Source organism: Monodelphis domestica, chromosome 6 (assembly GCF_027887165.1).
Source record: "Monodelphis domestica isolate mMonDom1 chromosome 6, mMonDom1.pri, whole genome shotgun sequence".
NCBI classification, from domain to species: Eukaryota; Metazoa; Chordata; class Mammalia; order Didelphimorphia; family Didelphidae; genus Monodelphis; species Monodelphis domestica.
Window position 1 is genome coordinate 8885606 of NC_077232.1, and position 18897 is coordinate 8904502.

An 18897-nucleotide genomic window follows, 5' to 3' on the forward strand; every position below is an offset into this window, starting at 1 on the left:
TAACAAAACATTTCCCATTTGTTTTTATCTCTTTGGGGTATAAGCCTAGTATTGCTAGATCAAAGGGAGTGCATTCTTTTAAAGTCCTTTGGGCATAATAATGTAAGCTTCTTGAGGGCAGGATTGGCTCATTTTGCTTTTGCACTCTCCCTGCCCAGCATACTGTCTGGCACATAGGAGGTCCTTGATAAATGCCTGCTGACCAATTGATACCAACCAGCTCAGTGAGATCTTTTGGGGCCCTAACCGTGTTATCCAATGTTTTGGCTGTTCCCCCCCAGTTTTGTGCCATCCAAATAATAAATTAAATTCTTTAAAACAAAGATTGAAGCTAGATCTCTGAGGCACTCCACTAGAGACCTCTTTCCAAGTTGGTATTAATTCATTCATGAAGACTCTGGTTCTTGCCTTCCAAACAGTTCTGATGCCACCTCTCCACATCATCCATCAAGCTCTGCCATCTCTCAGAATAGCCTGAAAAGCTCTGCCAAAAGCAGCAGAGGTCAAGCGGGATGAGCATTGAGAAAAGGCCATCAGATTTAGCATTTCAGAGGTCAGTAGTGACCTTTGAAAGGGCTCTTGCAGGAAAGTGGGGGGTCAGAAGTTAGACTCTGAAGGAGCTGAGGGGAGTGGGGGTGGTGCAGAAGGAGGGAGTAGAGGGTGACTGAAGAGCCAGAGCCAGACAGAGCCAGAGAAAAGAGTAGTGATCACTGGAACAAGGTCCTGAAGGAGATGGGAGAGGGATGGGATCAAGGAAGAAGCAATGAGATTAATTTGGACTGTAAGAAGAAGTACCTCTTTCCCTGGTACTGGAATATAGAAGAGATAATGGATATAGAATGCCATTGATATGTGGTAGGGTGCTCAAGATTAATTCAATTCATTTTGATTAGCAATCAAGTGTCATGGGGCAGCTGGGTGACTCAGTGATTAAAGAGCCAGACTTGGAGTTGGAAGGTCCTGGGTTCAAATGTGGACTCAGATACTCTCTAGCTGTGTGACCCTGGGCAAGTCCCTTAACCCCGATGGTCTAGCTCTTACCACTCTTCTGCCTTGGAACCAATATCAAGTATCCAGGCTAAGGCAGAAGGTAAGGGTTTATTTTGTTAATTATTAAGTGCCTCTGAGGTGCCAGACGCTGTCCTGGGTGCTGAGAGTAAAAACAACAAAACAGCCTGTTTCTTGCGAGGGCATCTCAGGTGGGAAGGCATGTGCTGAGAGAAAGGGTCTGGGTTCAGTGGGGGCCTGAGGGCAGAGGAGAGCTTGGGACAGCTGGTGGGGTCCGTGTGGAAGAACGAAAGGATCCCACAATGGGGGAGGTTCCCACCGACCCTATGAATTTCCGTGGACTCGGCACACTCTTCGGTGACTCCTTTAGCAGCGATCAGTAGCAGGAGAGGAGGTGACCCCAGCAGGGATTAAACCAGAAGGAGGAGGCAGGAGGGGGTTCCACAGGACACTGTTTCCTCCTTGTTGGAACTGGGTAGGTGGGGGGAGGTTGGAGGAAGGAAAGCAAGATAAGAGTAGGGCTGATGGGCTGGAACATCACCGTGGATCCAAGGCCTGGAAGGAAGAACAGGTTTAGGAAGAGTGAGGCTCTGGGCGGGGTGGCAGAGCCGGGGACTGGTCAGAGATGGGGCTAGGGGGGAGCAAAGCATGGGGAATGGCAAGGCCCTACAGGTGGCCACCTCATGGGTGCCTGAGATTATTGGCTTATTGTCCGAATGAGGCTAACGGTCATAGAAATAGATGATGTTGAAGAACTTGGGGTCTGCATTTGGAAAGATCCTTAGCGTGCATACAAGTTATTAAAGCTGAGGCCAGGAGTTGGAGTAGACAGGAAACCTTGGCCCCAGATGTTGGACTCTGAGGAAGATGGGAGAGGGGTCTGGAGGAGGACAGATGGCAGTCCCCTGGATGCTGGATGGGGTGATATAAGACTGGAACAAGGGGGTAGCTGGGCAGCTCAATGGATGGAGAGCCAGGCTTAGTGATAGGAGGTCCTAGGTTCCAATCTAGCCTCAGACACTTCCTAGCTGGGTGACCCTGGGCCAGTCACTTCACATTCATTGTCTAGCTTTTACCATTCTTCTTCCTTGGAACCACTACACAGTATTGATTCTAATATGGAAGGTAAGGGTTAAAAAAAAATGGAATAGCACAACAGGGGCAGCTATGTGGCTCAGTGGATAAAGCACCAGGTCTGGAGACAGGAAGTTCTGGATTCAAATCTTGCCTCAGATACTTCCTAGCTGAGTGTCCCTGGGTGAGTCACTTAAGCCCATCTGTCTAGCTCTTGCCCTTCTGTCTTAGTGTTGTTATGAAGACAGAAAGTAAGGGTTTAAAAAAATGAAACAAGCTTGGAAAATGAGAGAGGTCATAGTGGTTCCCACCATCACCGCCATGTTCTGTCCTGGTTAGATCATGCTTGTGTTTGGTTCTGGGTGCCATAGTAAAGGGTCTGGATTGGATTCAAGTAGAGCTGTCATTTAGAAGAGAGATTTGGTTTGTTTTAAATCCTATTTCCTCATCAATAAAATGGACTTGGAGTCAGAAAGACTTGAGTTAAAATCTTGCTTCTGCCGCTTACTGCTCTGTGATCCTGGACAAAAGAATATATATAGATATATGTATATATCTAGATATATTTTAATTTAATTTTTTACTTAATTAGTCAATTTAGAATATTTTTCCTTGGTTACAAGAATCATGTTCTTTCCCTCCCCTCCCCCTTGTAACCAGTGCACAACTCCACTGGGTTTTACATCTGTCATTGATCAAGACCTATTTCCATATTATTGATATTTGCACCAGGGTGATTGCTTAGAGTCTACATCCCCAATCATATTCCCACTGACACATGTGATCAAGCAGTTGTTTTTCTTCTGCATCTCTACTCCCACAGTTCTTTCTCTGGATGTGGAGAGTGTTCTTTCTCATGAGTCCCTCAGAATTGTCCTGGATCATTGCATTGTTACGAGTATCAAAATCAGTTACATTTGATTGTACCACAGTGTAACCGTCTCTGTGTACAATGTTCTCCTGGTTCTGCTCCTTTCACTCTGCATCACTTCCTGGAGGTCATTCAAGTTCACATGAAATCCCTCCAATTCATTATTCCTTTGAGCATAATAGTATTCCATCACCAACATATACCACAATTTGTTCAGCCATTCCCCAATTGATGGGCATCCCATCATTTTCCAATTTTTGGCCACCACAAAGAGTGCAGCTATGAATATTCTTGTACAAGTCTTTTTCCTTATTATCTCTTTGGGATACAAACCCAGCAGTGCTATGGCTGGATCAAAGGGCAGATAGTCTTTTAGCACCCTTTGGGCATAGTTCCAAATTGCCCTCCAGAATGGTTGGATCAATTCACAACTCCACCAGCAATGCATTAATGTCCCAACTTTGCCACATCCCCTCCAACATTCATTACTTTCCTTTGCTGTCAGGTTAGCCAATCTGCTAGGTGTGAGGTGATACCTCAGCATTGTTTTGATTTGCATTTCTCTAATTCAGAACACTTTTTCATGCATTTATTAATAGTTTCTATTTCTTTATCTAAAAATTGTCTATTTATTCATGTTCCTTGCCCATTTATCAATTGGGGAATGACTTGATTTTTGTACAATTGATTTAGCTCTTTATAAATTTGAGTAATTGGATCTTTGTCAGAGGTTTTTGTTATGAAGATTTTTTCCCAATTTGTTGCTTCCCTTCTAATTTTGGTTGCATTGGTTTTGTTTGTACAAAACTTTTTTTAATTTAATGTAATCAAAATTCTTTATTTTACATTTTGTAATTTTTCTAACTCTTTCTTGGTCCTAAAATCTTTCCTTTCCCAAAGATATGACAAGTATATTATTCTGTGTTCACTTAATTTACTTATAGTTTCCTTCTTTATATTCAATTCATTCACCTATTCTGAATTTATCTTGGTGTAGAGTGTGAGATGTTGATCCAAACCCAATCTGTGGACAAATGTATATTCATCTTTCTCAGCCCATTTTTCTTAAAAGTATATATAATTTGGATAGGGGGAAGGAAAGTAATACAGAGGGAAAAACATAAATATTGAATTAATTTAACATAGAAGGGATGAAGGAAAGGGAAATGGGAAAGGGTGAAATCTGAACTCTTTTACCCACTAAATAAACATTATCTGACTTACACAAGACTAAAACCTAAGTTATCTAAAGGCAAGTCCAAGAGGGGATCAGTATCTCACAAAGAGTCCTTGGTGAGCCAGAAACAGGAATCCCAGGTGTAATGTCCACAGATGGTCTCTTCCAAGTAGATATTCCACTCTTCAATCACTGTCCAGCAGAAGACTGAAGAATGACTCCACACAACAGCCAGTAGATATTAAAAAACCCAGTATCTTGATGGATTTGTTTTCAAGCTGATACACACATACACCTGTCTCTTTCCTCTTTCAAGTCCAGAGTGTCAGTTAATCAACTGTCCCTAGGAATTCTGACCCAACCAGGCTCAGAAAAATTCTGTGTCTCATACTCCTATCCATCATTCCTTGCACCCTTTATTTTCCATTGCTACAGTCCCCCCTTTGCACAAAGCCTAAATTGTGTTGAAAACACTATTTTGGCATCTGTGCACAAACTAACTTACTTACAGTTTACCTAAACTAAAATATCTACCCTAATTAACAAACCACCTACACTCAACTATCTTAACTTATCTAATAACTATCCTATTCTAGGGATTTCATCAAGGAAAGGAAAAAAGGGATTAAATAATGAACAAGTACAAATTTCAAACATATGCAAAAGCACAACAAGCAAATAACATCAAAAACAAAAGAGAAACACAACTTCTATGCAAACATTAAACTCATAAATACCTCTCTTATCTACTAATACGAAATATACTACTACTATTGTAATGCATAACAGCAAACTTAGACATTTTTAAAAAATTACAATAAACACAACATTGTATAAATTTTACACAGAAATTAAATCAAAACACTAAACTCATTTATGCAAATTACATGTAACAATAGATTAAATTATACATAAGTTATCTATTTACATAAGTTTTACATATATGCATATACTACACACAATATATACATGCACGCTATACTCATATACACTTCATATTTACACCTATGATACATATATTTTACATATATATACACACTAATACAATTTTACAGTTCTAACTATTATACACACTATTTACATATATTTACATATGTATTTACAATTTTGTGTGATATGTGATGTTATATGTTATTTGTGTTAAGTACGTTATGTATGTTGTAATGTAAGTCAGTACCTTATCTTATTTATCTTAAATTTTAATCTTTATCTATCTAAAGCCCTATCTTAACAAAATTCTCCTGTCTACTTATATTTCTATACTAAACTAAGTATCTACCTAATTTTTATTAGTAACTAACTAATTTGTAACTACTTATAACATTGTTAGTACCCTAACTATACATTGTTTCACTCATTCACATAGTGAATCAATGTAACCTAACCATGTTTATGTATTTGTGTTTACATTTTATGTTGTTATTTTTACTATGTTACGTTGTTTTGCTAGTGTTATGTTAGTGTTACTGTTATGTTAATGTTATGTTACTGTTGCATGTAATATACTTACCACTCCTTGTGATTTTCCTTCTTTTCTCATTTCATTTTACTTGAAGAGTTTTTCTTCTCCAACTCCATGGTAGCAAATATATTTATGAATGTTTGTAAATATGTGTTGTTGTTTTGTGTTATAATACATTACTCCAAAATTTAATTCATTAGTTCATTAATCCTGTGATCCTTTTCATTGCAAATTTCTCAACGTCTTTAAACAAGTTTTCAGTCTTTTAACAATGTCCATTAATTTCCTGTATTCTCTTCTTCATCTGCATTGTCCTCTTCCATCCAGATGTCCTCTTCCACTGGAATGATCCTCTCTTTACTGATCTTTCTGACTGCAGACTCAATTTGACTGATGATTCTCACTTTCTACTATTTATTCTTCAAGTTCTTCTTGTCCAAAAATTTGTACATTTTCATTATTTATACCATGTGCTAATTATATATGTGAACAATGATACCATGAGTCTCGATCCAAAACTTTTACCGAAGATGGAGTGACTAACATAATGGTGTAAGGACCCACCCAACTCTCTTGTGTTGCTGATGTTTTAGCAAAATGTTTAACATATACCATATCTCCTGGTTTGAAATTCTGGAGAGAATAATCCAGTGGACCAGCTTGGATCAATACTGGCTCACCAAGGACTCTGTGAGATACTGATCCCCTCTTGGACTTGCCTTTAGATAACTTAGGTTTTAGTCTAGTGTAAGTCAGATATTGTTTATTTAGTGGGTAAAAGAATTTGGATTTCACCCTTTCCCATTTCCCTTTCCTTTGTCCCTTCTATGTTAAATTAATTCAATATTTACATGTTTTCCCCTCTGTATTACTTTCCTTCCCCCATCCAGATTATATATATTTTTATCAGTTTCTATAAAATGGGGGAATACAAGGGGGGGCCCTGATGAACTGGGCTGGCCAGAGAGGCCTGGTGGAAGGTAATGGAAGAGGACACCCCTGTCCGTGTGAGTTGGGTATGGCCGGGCTGCCTTGGAAAGCAGTGGGCTGCTCCCTACACATTCAAGCTAAGGCTGGGTAATCCCAGGCAGGAATCGCTTTCTGGCTGATTTCTGTAGTTCCCAGTATAATGTGGACGGAATGCCCCCTGAGCTTCCCTGGGCTTGGAAAGGCTGGGACCTGAGCCCAGCCCATTCCCGCCGCTTTCTTCCTTGAGTAGCTTCTTTTCCTCACTGGGGTGGTTTTCTGCCCCTAGTCCAGGCTGCCCAGCCTGTCCTTCTCCTGGTGTCTGAGCAAGTGGCAGATGTCCCCGCTTCTGCTGGTTCAGGTTGAGCTGTCCCTGGAGCCCCTCTGGCTGTCCAAGCTTCCTTCTGCCCTAATGTTCTCTACCTCTTTTAGGAGGTCTGGACTCCCCTGGAGACCCAGAGTCCTTCTTCCTTTCTGGACAGTTCTGGGAGGCATCCCCAGAGACTCAGGAGACATTCTGGCTTACAATCCAATACTGCCGAATGTTTACAAAGCAGAAGAGCAGTAAGGGTTAAGTGACTTGCCCAAGGTCATCCCACTCAGCAGTGGCTGATATGAACCCAGGACCTCCCATCTCGAGGCTTGACTCACCCAGCTGCCCCCCTAGTCCTTGACCTTTGAAAGTTAAGCCGTAGTTGTTTAACAGACACTGAACAGCAGGACAAAAATTAAAGTGAGGTGGAGGCAGCTAGGAAGCAGTGGAAAGAACCCAAGATTTGGAATCAAAGGACATGGGTTCAAATCCTGATCCCTTTGTGATCTCAGGCACACCTCTGAATCACAAGACCTGCATTCTGGTTTTGTCACTTAATATTTAGCATTTATATGGCACTTTATCATTGGCCAAACACTTTTTATATTCTCATCTGAGCCTCACAACCACTCTGGGAAGGAGGTCCTTAATATTATGATCCCCATTTTACAATGGAAGAAACTGAGTCAGAGGTGAAGTGACTTGCCTAGGGTCACACAGTCAGTAAGTGTCTCAGGCTGGATTTGAACTCATGTCTTCCTGACAGTTGTGGCTCCCCCTAACTGTGTTGTACTAGACTCAACCTCTAGGCCTGTTTCCTCATCTAGAAGATAACAAGACTGGACTAGATGACCTCTGAGGTCCAAGTCCTCAGAACTGTAGCAAGGGAAGGTACAAAGTACAAAGTCCAGGGTTGACTGTGGCCTCTGTCTCCTCATCTGCAGAATGGGTTTGGACTGGATAATCCCTGAGGCTCTTTCCAGTTATCAAATCCTATCTCTCGAGGGCTGGCAGAGGGACACACTCCCCCCTATTGTGTCCTCATTTCACCAGTCTTTTCCCAGCTCCCCTCCATGCCCCTGTTCCTTCCCTGCTCCACCCCTCCTTCATCCCTTTCTTGCCCCCATCCTCCATCTAGCTTGCTGTCCCTTGCCTCCTTCCATACCCCCCCCCCAGCCCTCAACACCTCCTCAAACACCCACTGATGCCCTCTTCCTTCTCTCTCTCCCTTGGTCCTTCAGGCTCCATCTCGGTGAACAGCAGAAGCACCCCCTTTTTGGCTAGTGGGGAGAGTGAGATTCTGGACTTGGAGAGTGAGCTGTATTTGGGGGGCCTCCCCGAAGGGGGGCGGCCAGACCTGCCGCTGCCCCCCGAAGTGTGGACGGCGGCACTCCGGGCTGGATACGTGGGCTGCGTTCGAGACCTCTTCATCGACGGGCGCAGCCGGGACCTTCGGAGCTTGGCCGAAGCCCAGGGCGCTGTGGGGGTTGCCCCTTTCTGTTCCCGAGAGACCCTGAAGCAGTGTGGAACAGCTCCCTGCCGAAATGGGGGCGTCTGTCGAGAAGGCTGGAACCGCTTTGTCTGTGACTGTGTTGGGACAGGCTTCTTGGGCCGGGTTTGTGAGAGAGGTAAGTCTGGTTTGCCTTGGGGCGCCCCGCTGGTCCCTGCCCCTCATCCCGGTGCTCTCTGCCCTTCAGGGTCCCTCTTCTCCCCCACCTCATCCCTAGCCAGCATTATCCCCCATACCTCTCCCCCGCCCAGAACCCATAACACCTTGCCCTTGTCCTCCTTGGCATCTTCTGATTCCTATCCCTACTCTTCCTCCCCATTCGGGTCCCCCCAGCCCAGCTCTGTTCTAGATGCCCTCCCATGCCATTGTCTTGTTCTTTCTGTCCCCCACAGGGTCCCTCACTCATCTCCACATGCCCTCGGCCCCCCCTTCGTCCCTCTTCTCTCTCCCCCTTTGGGCTTGCCCATCGGCCCCTTGACACTTCTCCGGCACCCTTCTCTCTCCTGTCCCCTCTCCGCCCCATGCCCCCCCAACCCCCCATAACTGCTCTCTCCCTCTTTCCTGGGGCAGAGGCCACGGTTCTGAGCTATGATGGCTCCATGTATATGAAGATCATGCTGCCCACAGCCATGCACACTGAGGCGGAGGACGTGTCCCTGAGGTTCATGTCCCAGCGTGCCTACGGCCTCATGATGGCCACCACCTCCAAGGAGTCAGCGGACACCCTGCGCCTGGAGCTGGATGGGGGGAGGATGAAGCTCACCGTCAACCTTGGTAACCCCCCTCCCCCTCCAGTGGTGACCCCGACCTTGCCCCGGCCCCCTCCCCTTCCTCTGGAGAAGCAGGGAGGGCGGGGGGCTGTGGGGACACAGCCAGAGAGAGGCAGAACGCGGGGAGACGCCGCCACCTGCGCTGGCACCCTTGGAGCTGTGACATACAGCGTGGATAACACCATCTGCCTGTGTGCGTCTGGGGCGCCGTGTACACAAAGAGTCCCGGTCAGGCTAGTCCCTGACTCATAGCACGCTCCCGGGCACCAGCCCCCACCCTTGGGCCCCTGCGCATACATGACAGGCAACAAAGGGATGAGGCGGGGGCAGCACTGGGGTGGATTGCCCCCATGGCTGCCGGGGTCAAATGGCAAAGCAGGGATGACAGGAGCCCGTCCACCCCCGCAGCCTTGGCTGCCTCAACTGGCAGCTCGCAATCCATTCATCCCATTTTACAGATGTGCCAATGAAGTCTCAGAAAAGTGGTCCAAGGTCACACAGCTAATGGGGGCCAGAGGTGGGATTCGAATCCAGGTCTTTGCTGAATTCAAGGCCAAATGTCTTAATAAGACTCCACCATAGCCTAGACTGGATGCCAGAGAGAGATGGAGATGATGATTAAAAATAACAACACAAAGGCCCTCCTTATCATTATGGAGAGGCATCAAAGAGCTGTATTGTTGGGACAGCTGGGTGACTCAAAGGATTGAAAGCCAGGCCTAGAGACCAGAGGTCTTGGGTTTGAATCTGGCCTCAGTTACTTCCTAGCTGGGTGACCCTGGGCAAGTCGCTTCACCCTCATGGCTTAGCCCTTACCGTTCTTCTGCCTTAGAACCACACACAGTATTGCTTCTAAGATGGAAGGTCAGGGGTTAAACAAAAAGAGCAGAGTTTGGGGTCATACAGCCTGGCTGCTTACAGCCCCATTTACCTCTGTGCCTCAGTTTCCCCAGCTGTAAAAAGGCTGGGGTTGGACTCCGTGATCACTAAGACCCCTTCTGACTCTCAGTCGGTGATCTTAAGCCTTGCCTGGGTCCAAGAGCCCCCTCGGTGCCAGGGTCAGTCACTGGGCCCCATTTTGTCTGTGGAGTCTGTGGAGCAGGAAGTACTTAACTGAGGTGTTGATGGAATAAAGGTCTGCATGTGATACAGGCTGCTTTGGGCAGTCTGGAGGTCAACAAGCACGTATTAGACACCTACTGTGTGCCAAACATGGTGCCAAGCACAGGCCAGCCCCAAACAGGGTCCGGATAAACAGTCCCTGCTCTGGGGGAGCTCCCAGGCTAATGGGAGAGGAGCAATGGGCTAAGAGCCAGGGACAGACAGATGACATCCTTTGGGAGTGATCAATAGAGGGAGCCACTAGAATGGGAGAAGAGATCTTCCTTTGGAATCAAAGGGCCTGGGTTTGAATTCTGGCTCTGCCTCCACTTCCTCGGTGAGCTCCAGCAAATGAATTCCCTTCTCTGGGTTTCCATTTACTCTTCCATAAAATGAGGGGGTTCGAGTGGCTGATAGCTAAGGTCCCTCCTAGAATCTTCCATTTAGCTAGATGAGGAACTCTTCTGCTTCCTACTCCCCCCCCCCCTTTCCTTTGGCTCATATGGGCCAAGAGAGCAGACAGGAAACTGAGACAGGGTCACTGGTCACTCCCTAATGGGACGCTTCCTGGACAGATGTGAGCCAAGGACTTTGAGGCAGCTTAGCTGGGGGGTGTCAACAGGCATCAGCCAAGGCTCTGGATGCACACATTGGTGGAGGCAGATGGTAAAGCACAGAGCCACTGTGGGGGTCCCCGGGGGCAGGAGGAACATAAACCCTGGTGGAAGGAGGATGGGGGTGGCTAGAGGTGGGGTGGAGGGCTCTGTGCCCATCGGAGGGAACCTGGGCTTATACAAGGTGAAGGAGAGAGGAAAGAGACAGAGGGGGAGAGAGAGAGACAGAGGCAGAGACAGAGACAGAGACACAGAGAAAGGAGAGAGACAGAGAGAGGAGAGAAACAGACAGACATAGAGATGAGAGAGGCAGAAAGAGAGAGAAGGAAGGAGAGAGAGACAGAGAGACAGAGACAGAGACACAGAGAAAGGAGAGAGACAGAGAGAGGAGAGAGACAGAGAGAGGAGAGAAACAGACAGACATAGAGATGAGAGAGACAGAAAGAGAGAAGGAAGGAGAGACAGAGACAGAAAGAGAGACAGGCAGAGAGAGAGACAGAGAGACAGAGAAAGGAGAGAGACAGAGAGAGGAGAGAAACAGACAGAGATGAGAGAGACAGAAAGAGAGAGAAGGAAGGAGAGAGAGACAGAGAGAGAGACAGACATAGGGATGATAGAGACAGAGAGAGATAGAGAGACAGAGAGAGATAGAGACAGACAGACAGATGAGAGAGACAGAAAGAGGGGGAAGGAGAGACAGAGAGACAGACAAGGACAGAGAGAGACAGAGAGAGAGACGGAGGCAGAGGCAGAGACACAGAGAAAGAAGAGAGACAGAGAGGAGAGAAACAGACAGACATAGAGATGAGAGAGACAGAAAGAGAGAAGGAAGGAGAGATAGAGACAGAAAGAGAGACAGGCAGAGAGAGAGACAGAGAGAGAGACAGATATAGGGATGAGAGAGACAGATAGAGACAGAGAGAGATAGAGACAGACAGACAGATGAGAGAGACAGAAAGAGAGGGAAGGAGAGACAGACATAGAAAGGAGAGAGAAAGAGAGAAGGAAGGAGAGACAGAAAGACAGAGAGAGAGGAGAGAGAAAGAAGAAAGGATGAGGGAGAGGGAGAGAGAAGGGGAGAGAGACAGAGAGAGGGAGGGAGAGACAGAGACAGAGAGAGAAATCAACAGAAAAGACTGTTTTGAGGCTACTCAAGAAGTGGGTCCTCAATCAACCACCAACCAATGAATCAATCAGCATTTATTAATCACCTGTCAGATGACAGGCATTTTGCTAAACTCTGGGGATTTAGAGCTCAAAAGAACCTTCAAGGTCCCCAGCTTAACCTCATTTAAAAAAAATTCAAACCCTTTCCTTCCATCTTAGAATCAATACTGTATATCAATCCAAGGCAGGAGAGTGGTAAGGACTAGACAATGGGGGTTAAGTGACTTGCCCAGGGTCACCCAGCTGGGAAGTGTCTGGGGCCAAATTTGAACCCAGGACCTCCCATCTCTATGTCTGACTCTATCCACTAAGCCACCCAGCTTCCTCCTTATCTTAACCTCATTTTAACAGATCAAACCCTCAGAAAGCACTTATCAATCCATGGACCATAACAAATGATTGTAATGGCCCTACTATGTGGCAGGTGCTGTGCCAAGGTACTGGGTGCTTGTCCTCAAGGAGCTCCCATTCTTTGGGGACCCCCTACCCTCTGAGATGTTCCTCTAAGAGTCCCACCCATTCAGAGTGTTGCTCAGACATGAGGTCTTCAGTGGCCCCACAGCACTGACCCTCAGACAGGGGCCTTCCAGGCCTTTCCTTCCCTCAAGTTGGGAGGACCATGTGGCCTTGAGTAAATGGCTCCCCATCTCTGTGCCTCAGTTTCCACCGGTATAAAACAGTCATAATAGCATCAGTTCACATTTCTATCATGCTTTGGCATCATTGACTGTTTCCATTCTACGGATGCTGCTGCTGGGGCACAGATCTGCCCTGGGTGGCAGGACTAGAAGTCCTGAGGCTGTTGGGCCACACGGCTTCCGAGGCTCCACCCCAACACCTGGGCTGTGAAAATGGGCAGCTTGTCCTTCCCCTGGCCCTGAGATCCTGCGCCCCAGAAGATCTGAAAAGCAGATGAGGAGATGCACCCCGTGTGCACCCCTCTCCCTATGCACACGCCACAGAGGGAAGCTCTCAGAGAAGATTTAGTAAGGAAACATTCAGGCCAGGGAGAGGATGAGGAGGGAGGCTCCTGCTTCAGAGAGTCCATTCTTGGTACATCCTTAGACCATGCAGGACATATTGTAGGGCTGGGGGAGGGCCAGAGTCAGCAGAACCAGTGCCAGCTGGCGTGAGTCAGGGCCCTGGGCTAGGATCCCATCTCCCTCTAGATTTTACCAGCTTGGCCTCGGGTCATACCTTCCTCTCTGGACCTCAGTTTCCTCATCTGTAAAATGAGTGGGTGGTGACCTACAGGGTCCTTCTGGCTCCAAATATGTAATCCTGTGACCTGGGCCCAACATTTGTTCCTTATTCCTTGAATGACCTTGGGTAAGTCTTTTCCTCTCGGACCCTAAGTTTTCTCCTGTGCAAAATGGTGGGAGGGAGGACTAGATGCTTCCCCTTCCAGCTCTAGCCCCAGAGATGGAACATGGTTGGCCTGGGCACACAGCCAAGGAACAACCCCATCCCGGCCCCAGCCTGGCACATGTGGGCAAACAGAGGGTTGGACCGGGAACCACTTCTTCCATGGAGCCCACCCAGGGAACCTCAGGGCACCCCATGAAGTCATGGACTTGAAGTCTGACGACCTGGTTCCACTTCCTGGGGCAAGTCCCTTCAGCCCTTCCTCTCTGGATCTCAAGGGCTGGTCTAGGGGATTCTCGGGGCTCTTGGGACACACTCAGATATGATCTCTACAGCTCACTCCTTGTAGAGTCTTGGGAACATCTTTTAACCTCTCTGGGTCTCAGTTTCCCCCTCTGAAAAAGAAGAGAATGGGACCAGAAGGCCTCTCAACTCATCCACTCACTGGGCACCTAGCACTGTGCTAGGCACCCTTGAAGGACACAGAGGAAGTCGCAGATGCCCTGCTCATGCTGTTACGGTTTTGCCAGGAGTGAAGGTCATCATGGGCTACTGCAGTCTGGGAGGGCTTCATGGAGGAGAGGGGTTTTGACCTCCGCTTTGGAGAACAGATGAGTTTTGGCACAGGGGCCCTGGCTCCCTGGTTCTTCATTGCACGGTGGGAAACATGCCTTGGTGAGACCTCAGCCCAGCCCCAGCTGGTTTGCCATTGAGGGGTCTCTGCCTTGGGCTGCAGACTGGAGCCAGACTCTTCCACCAGGAGAGGGGCCAGGCTGTGGCCCGGAACACGTGCACTGCCCCCTGCTGCTGCCCCCCTTTGGTTCCTGTCATATATTCACATGGGCCCCAGCTGACTCCCTGGTGGCCTGGCCTTGGGTCCCTGAGGGGGAGGGGCTTTGTGTCCTTCCTGGGGAACACTGGCTGCCTCTTGGGCTCCCAGGCCTGCCCAGGGGCTGCTGTGTGCTTCTGTGGGCCTTCTACACTGCACAGCTCCAGGGCTGGCGTCTCTTCCGATGCCCCCTCTGCTGGGCGCTCTCCCTGGCCCTGCCCAGGGAATCTGTTGGGGCTTGCTTCTCCAGAAGAAGGGGCTTCCTCCCCCCTCCCCCCTCCCGCCCCTGTTTCCCGAGTGGGAGAGGAAGGGGTCAATCCCCCTCCCTGATGGGGGGGCTGCCCTCACCCCCTTTTTCTTTTTTGGACCCTTCATTGGTGAAGACTCTGCTGGCCCCGAGAGAGCCCCCGGCGACCCCATCCCAGAGCCGGCACCTTCTCCCGCCCTCTTGTGTCTTCCCTTCGGGTCTGTGCTGGCCTCCCCTTGCCTCTTGTCCTTAAAGCTCCTCCGAGCTCCCCTCCCCTCCCCCAGTTCCTTTCTTGGTCCCACCTGATCTTCCCAACCTTCCTGCCCTCCCTCTTCCGCCTGCCCCCGGCAGATCTTGGTGTCCCCCCTTTGCTCGTCCTTCCTCTCCCTCCCACCCGCGCCCTTCCGTGCCGGCTTGTAGGCTGGGGTCCCGGCTGCTCCCCCCACTCTTCTGCTGCGGTTGACCGAGTCGTGTGGAGCTCAGCTATATGGCCCGAGGGGCTGTCGGCCCCCCAGAGCCCCAGGGGCATGATGGGAACCCGCAACCCTGGGAACCTTCTGGGGCCTGGGGAACACCAGAGCGCCCCGCACCGACACGCACAGTTTAGACTCGGGCAGCGACCGGGCCGGAAGGAGCCGCCAGCTCGGCCTGGGTGTCTGAGAAATGAGTTCCGGCCAGGCTGGACCTACCTGGCGAGGTCCGGTCGCCCTGCGCGCCGGGTTTGGGCCATGGAGGACGCCCGTTTAGTTCCTCTTGCCGCCTCCCCCCACCCGCCAAGGGAGGGGCTTTTGGAGCGCAGACCTCACCCTATTCCCATGGAAAGAAAGCCTGGTGTTCCCTAGGGTGGGAGGTTTCAGGAGGGTGAGGGACCGACCCCTGGGACTCTGGGAAGCCGTGGCCACGGGGTGGGCGCCTGGGACGGAGCCCCAGACTTGGCTTAGAGCCTGGGGGTGGGGACAAGGAAAAGCCGCCCCCCAGGCTTCTAAGTGGGCATCGCCCATGGCTGGAGGCCCTGGGGCCCTGGCCCCCTCCTGCCTTTCCTCCCACTGACGTTGGGGAGACTGCAGGGGGTGCCAGGCCCCCCACCTCCTAGTGCCCCCACTGTATGACTGGGATTCCCAAGGTGCCCCTCTCCCCCAGAAGTGAGGGCTCTGGACTTCTCTGAAGAAGGGAGGGCCTGGGCCTTCCCTCTACAGAAGTCTGGTCACCCTGTCACCCCCGCAACCCTGCCCCCAACTCTGAGGGACAGGACGGGGAGAGGACACCTGGGCACGCATGGTCCCCGGAAAGTGGCCCCGGGGGGACCCCCGCCCGCAGATTCCCGGTCCCTGTGAAGGATGTAAAAAAAAAAAAAAACTTCTTTTGCCTTTTTGTCTCCCCCCCCCTCCTCTGCCCGCCCCATGGGCCCCCCAGACTGCCTGCGCGACGGCTGCGCACCCAGTAAGTGGTTTCCCTCTTCTACTGAAAGCCAGGGTGGGGAGCAAGATATTGGGGTTGCAGAGCCTCCGAGTGGGCTCTGGAGGGGGGAGATGGCGGGAGTGGGGGAGGGGAACATGGGGGGGCGCGTGTGTGCGTGGGGGGCGGGGATCCAGGAGAGAGGGGGGAGCAGAGAGGGAAGAAAGAGGCAGCCCGAGGGCAGGACACGCTCTCCGGGTCCCCGTCCTCGGCGGAGGCGCCCGGTGGGGAGCAGGCAGGGAGCTGGCTGCAGTTCCAGAGCCGACCACAGCGGGGAAGGCACGATGCGTGGAAAGAGCCGGGAGAGTCTGAGCAGGGAGGGGCTGCTTGGGGATCTGCTCTGGGTGACCTCTAGCGCCAGACTGGGGGCGGAGGTGGGAAGCGGGTCCCGCGGCTGCCGCTGGGGGCAGACCCCGGGGAGTAAGACGTCCGGCTGGGTGTCTGTGCTCGGGTGCTTCCCCCAGCCCAGCCTCACTGGCGCGTGTGGGTGACTGTGTGCCGGTACACACTCGGACGAGGCTGGGGCTCCCCCTTTCCCTGGCCGCAACCCCTCCCCCCAGGCCCCAGCGAGGACGGAGGGCCGCGGTATTGGCCAGAGACATGCCGGGTCTGGAAGTGCCCTCTGACTCATCAAAGAGTCATTCAATTAAGCTCAGGGCTCTTTAACCGCTAAGTGGATTGGATTGTCTTTTAATCTTTGGAAAATTGGCCATCTGGGTCTGGCCAACATGGCGGCCCTGGCCCACCCCGCTGCAGTCAGGCGTGCTGGGCTTGTGCAGTGGGGCGGAGGGCTAAGTGGGTTGGGGATGAAGGCTGCTCGTGGCGAGGCCAGGTATATCCGGATGATCAGAACGTGGGTGCTGGGTCTGCCAGGCGAGGGCGTCACAAGGGAGGCTTGTCAGGGGCGTTTGGGACCAGTTAGAAGTGTGTGCGGGAGAGTGTGGTGAAGCTGGGCGTTAGGCGTGCAATAACACCGAGTATGTAGGTGTATGCATGGCATGGCTGTGTGGGGAGGCTCCATGCCTTGGGGCTGGCTGTGTGTTGAGACTGTGTGTCTGGGCTGACTGGGTGCGATTGGGTCTGCGAGTGTGCCTGGCATGCTGGGGACGCAGGCGAGGTTGAAGGCGAGTGTGGGCCGCCGGGTCGTAGGGCACGTTGGTGCGGCGCACACGCTGGCTGTGTGGGCCCCTGCTCACCCCCCCCTCGGTGCCGCAGGTAAAGGCCCCGAGACGCTCTTTGCTGGACACAAGCTCAATGACAATGAGTGGCACACGGTCCGTGTGGTCCGACGTGGCAAGAGTCTGCAGCTGTCCGTGGACAACGTCACTGTGGAGGGTAGGTGGCTCTGGTGTGGAGGGATGGCCGCCGGTCTCAGTGCCTCTGTGCCCCTTGTCGGGCTGATACTGCAGCTGTGCGAATGGCCCCTTTCCAAACGCCCCCCCCCCCGCCCTACTTTTACTCTTGCTTGGCATCAACTGGCTTCCTTGTCCGGGGGACACTTCCTTGTCTGGGGGTCTCTAGACCCCGAGGCCCATTCCCAATGTCCACTGGTCCCCTGGCCTCGGGAAAGGCCGTGTGGCACAGTGGGCAGGGTGTGAGACTTGGAGACAGGGTTCTTGGATCTCTTTGTACCTGAGTGTTCTCATGGGTAAACTGAGGTTCCTTCTGGCTCCTCTGAGCCAGCTCATCTTCCCCTCTGCCCGAGGACCTGCCTCTTCCTGTCTGGGTCGAGGCGCCGCTCCCGGCATCGAGAAGTGTGGCGCGTTGAAGGAGTACGAGGTTCGGAAGCACGGAACCTGGATTCCGATCTGGACTCTGATGCTCAGAACCTTGGCGGGTGTCAGCAGGGAAGCCCCTTCTTTGCGCCCCCATGAGATGAGAAGAGTTAGGCAGGGACCCCTCCGGAGCCCGGGGATTCCTCTTTAGCTAGCTGTGTTTCAGCCAGTGGCCTGGTTTCCTTTGTCACAAGCATGGCTCTGAGCAGGGTCCATGGCAGCCTTCCCCTCCCTGGAACCTTCCCTAACCAGGCCCTCCCTTCCTCCTCTCTGTGCTCCCGGAGCAGGGCAGATGGCCGGTGCCCACACGAGGCTGGAGTTCCACAACATTGAGACGGGCATCATGACCGAGCGGCGCTTCATCTCCGTGGTGCCCTCCAACTTCATCGGGCACCTGAGTGGGCTCTTGTTCAACGGGCAGCCCTACATGGACCAGTGCAAAGACGGCGACATCACCTACTGTGAGCTCAATGCGCGCTTTGGCCTGCGCGCCATCGTGGCCGACCCCGTCACCTTCAAGAGTCGGGCCAGCTACCTGGCGCTGGCCACGCTCCAGGCCTACGCCTCCATGCATCTCTTCTTCCAGTTCAAGACCACGGCCCCCGACGGGCTCCTCCTCTTCAACTCGGGCAACGGCAACGACTTCATCGTCATCGAGCTGGTCAAGGGGTGAGCCAACCCGCTCCCCCACCCTGGGCCGTTTCCCTCTGGGTGCCCCGGCCCTCTTGCCTCGCATCCCCATGGGCGGATCCCCATGGCCTTGGTGAGGGTGCCTTTTGCGGGCAGAGACATGGCATTGATGCCAGGTTTGGATCCCACTGGCCCAGCTCCCATGGCTTGTAGGTCTGCCCCCTTTTTTCCTTCAGGGAACTCGAGATGCATCTCTATGGAGATGTCACCCAGGGTCCCCCTGCTCCCCAGGTGTAGGCTTGCACGGGCCCCAAAGGCTCATTTCCTTGACTCTATGCCAGTCTCCCCCTCTCTCTGAATTCCGAGGCAATCTCCAAACTCAAGCTCGAGCCACTCAGGTCCAGGTTTCCCCAGCGTGAGCAATGGTCCCCCATTCCTCTCCCAGCACTCCGGATTCCAGTGCGTGTGGGCAGGACAGCCTTTATTTTCATCTCCTAAACACTCACAAGGTCCAAAGGACCTGAAGCCAGCCTGTGGGCACAGAGAGGGCACCCCCATTCATT

At 51.2% G+C, this 18897-nt stretch overlaps 1 protein-coding gene across 32 annotated transcripts in view; it reads left to right on the forward strand.

Annotated features, from left to right (window-relative positions):
* NRXN2 (neurexin 2) overlaps positions 1-18897 on the forward strand; it is a 173916-nt gene that overhangs the window by 75982 nt on the left and 79037 nt on the right. For 14 of the 32 annotated variants that reach the window (XM_056801462.1, XM_056801450.1, XM_056801466.1 and 11 more), the window contains 5 exons: positions 8113-8499; positions 8952-9155; positions 15888-15914; positions 17145-17264; positions 17992-18373. In XM_056801462.1, the coding sequence (XP_056657440.1) occupies positions 8113-8499; positions 8952-9155; positions 15888-15914; positions 17145-17264; positions 17992-18373 (1120 nt within the window). Of the gene's footprint in view, positions 1-8112; positions 8500-8951; positions 9156-15887; positions 15915-17135; positions 17265-17991; positions 18374-18897 lie in introns of all 32 variants that reach the window. The other 18 variants (XM_056801461.1, XM_056801448.1, XM_056801464.1 and 15 more) reach the window with 2 other exon arrangements.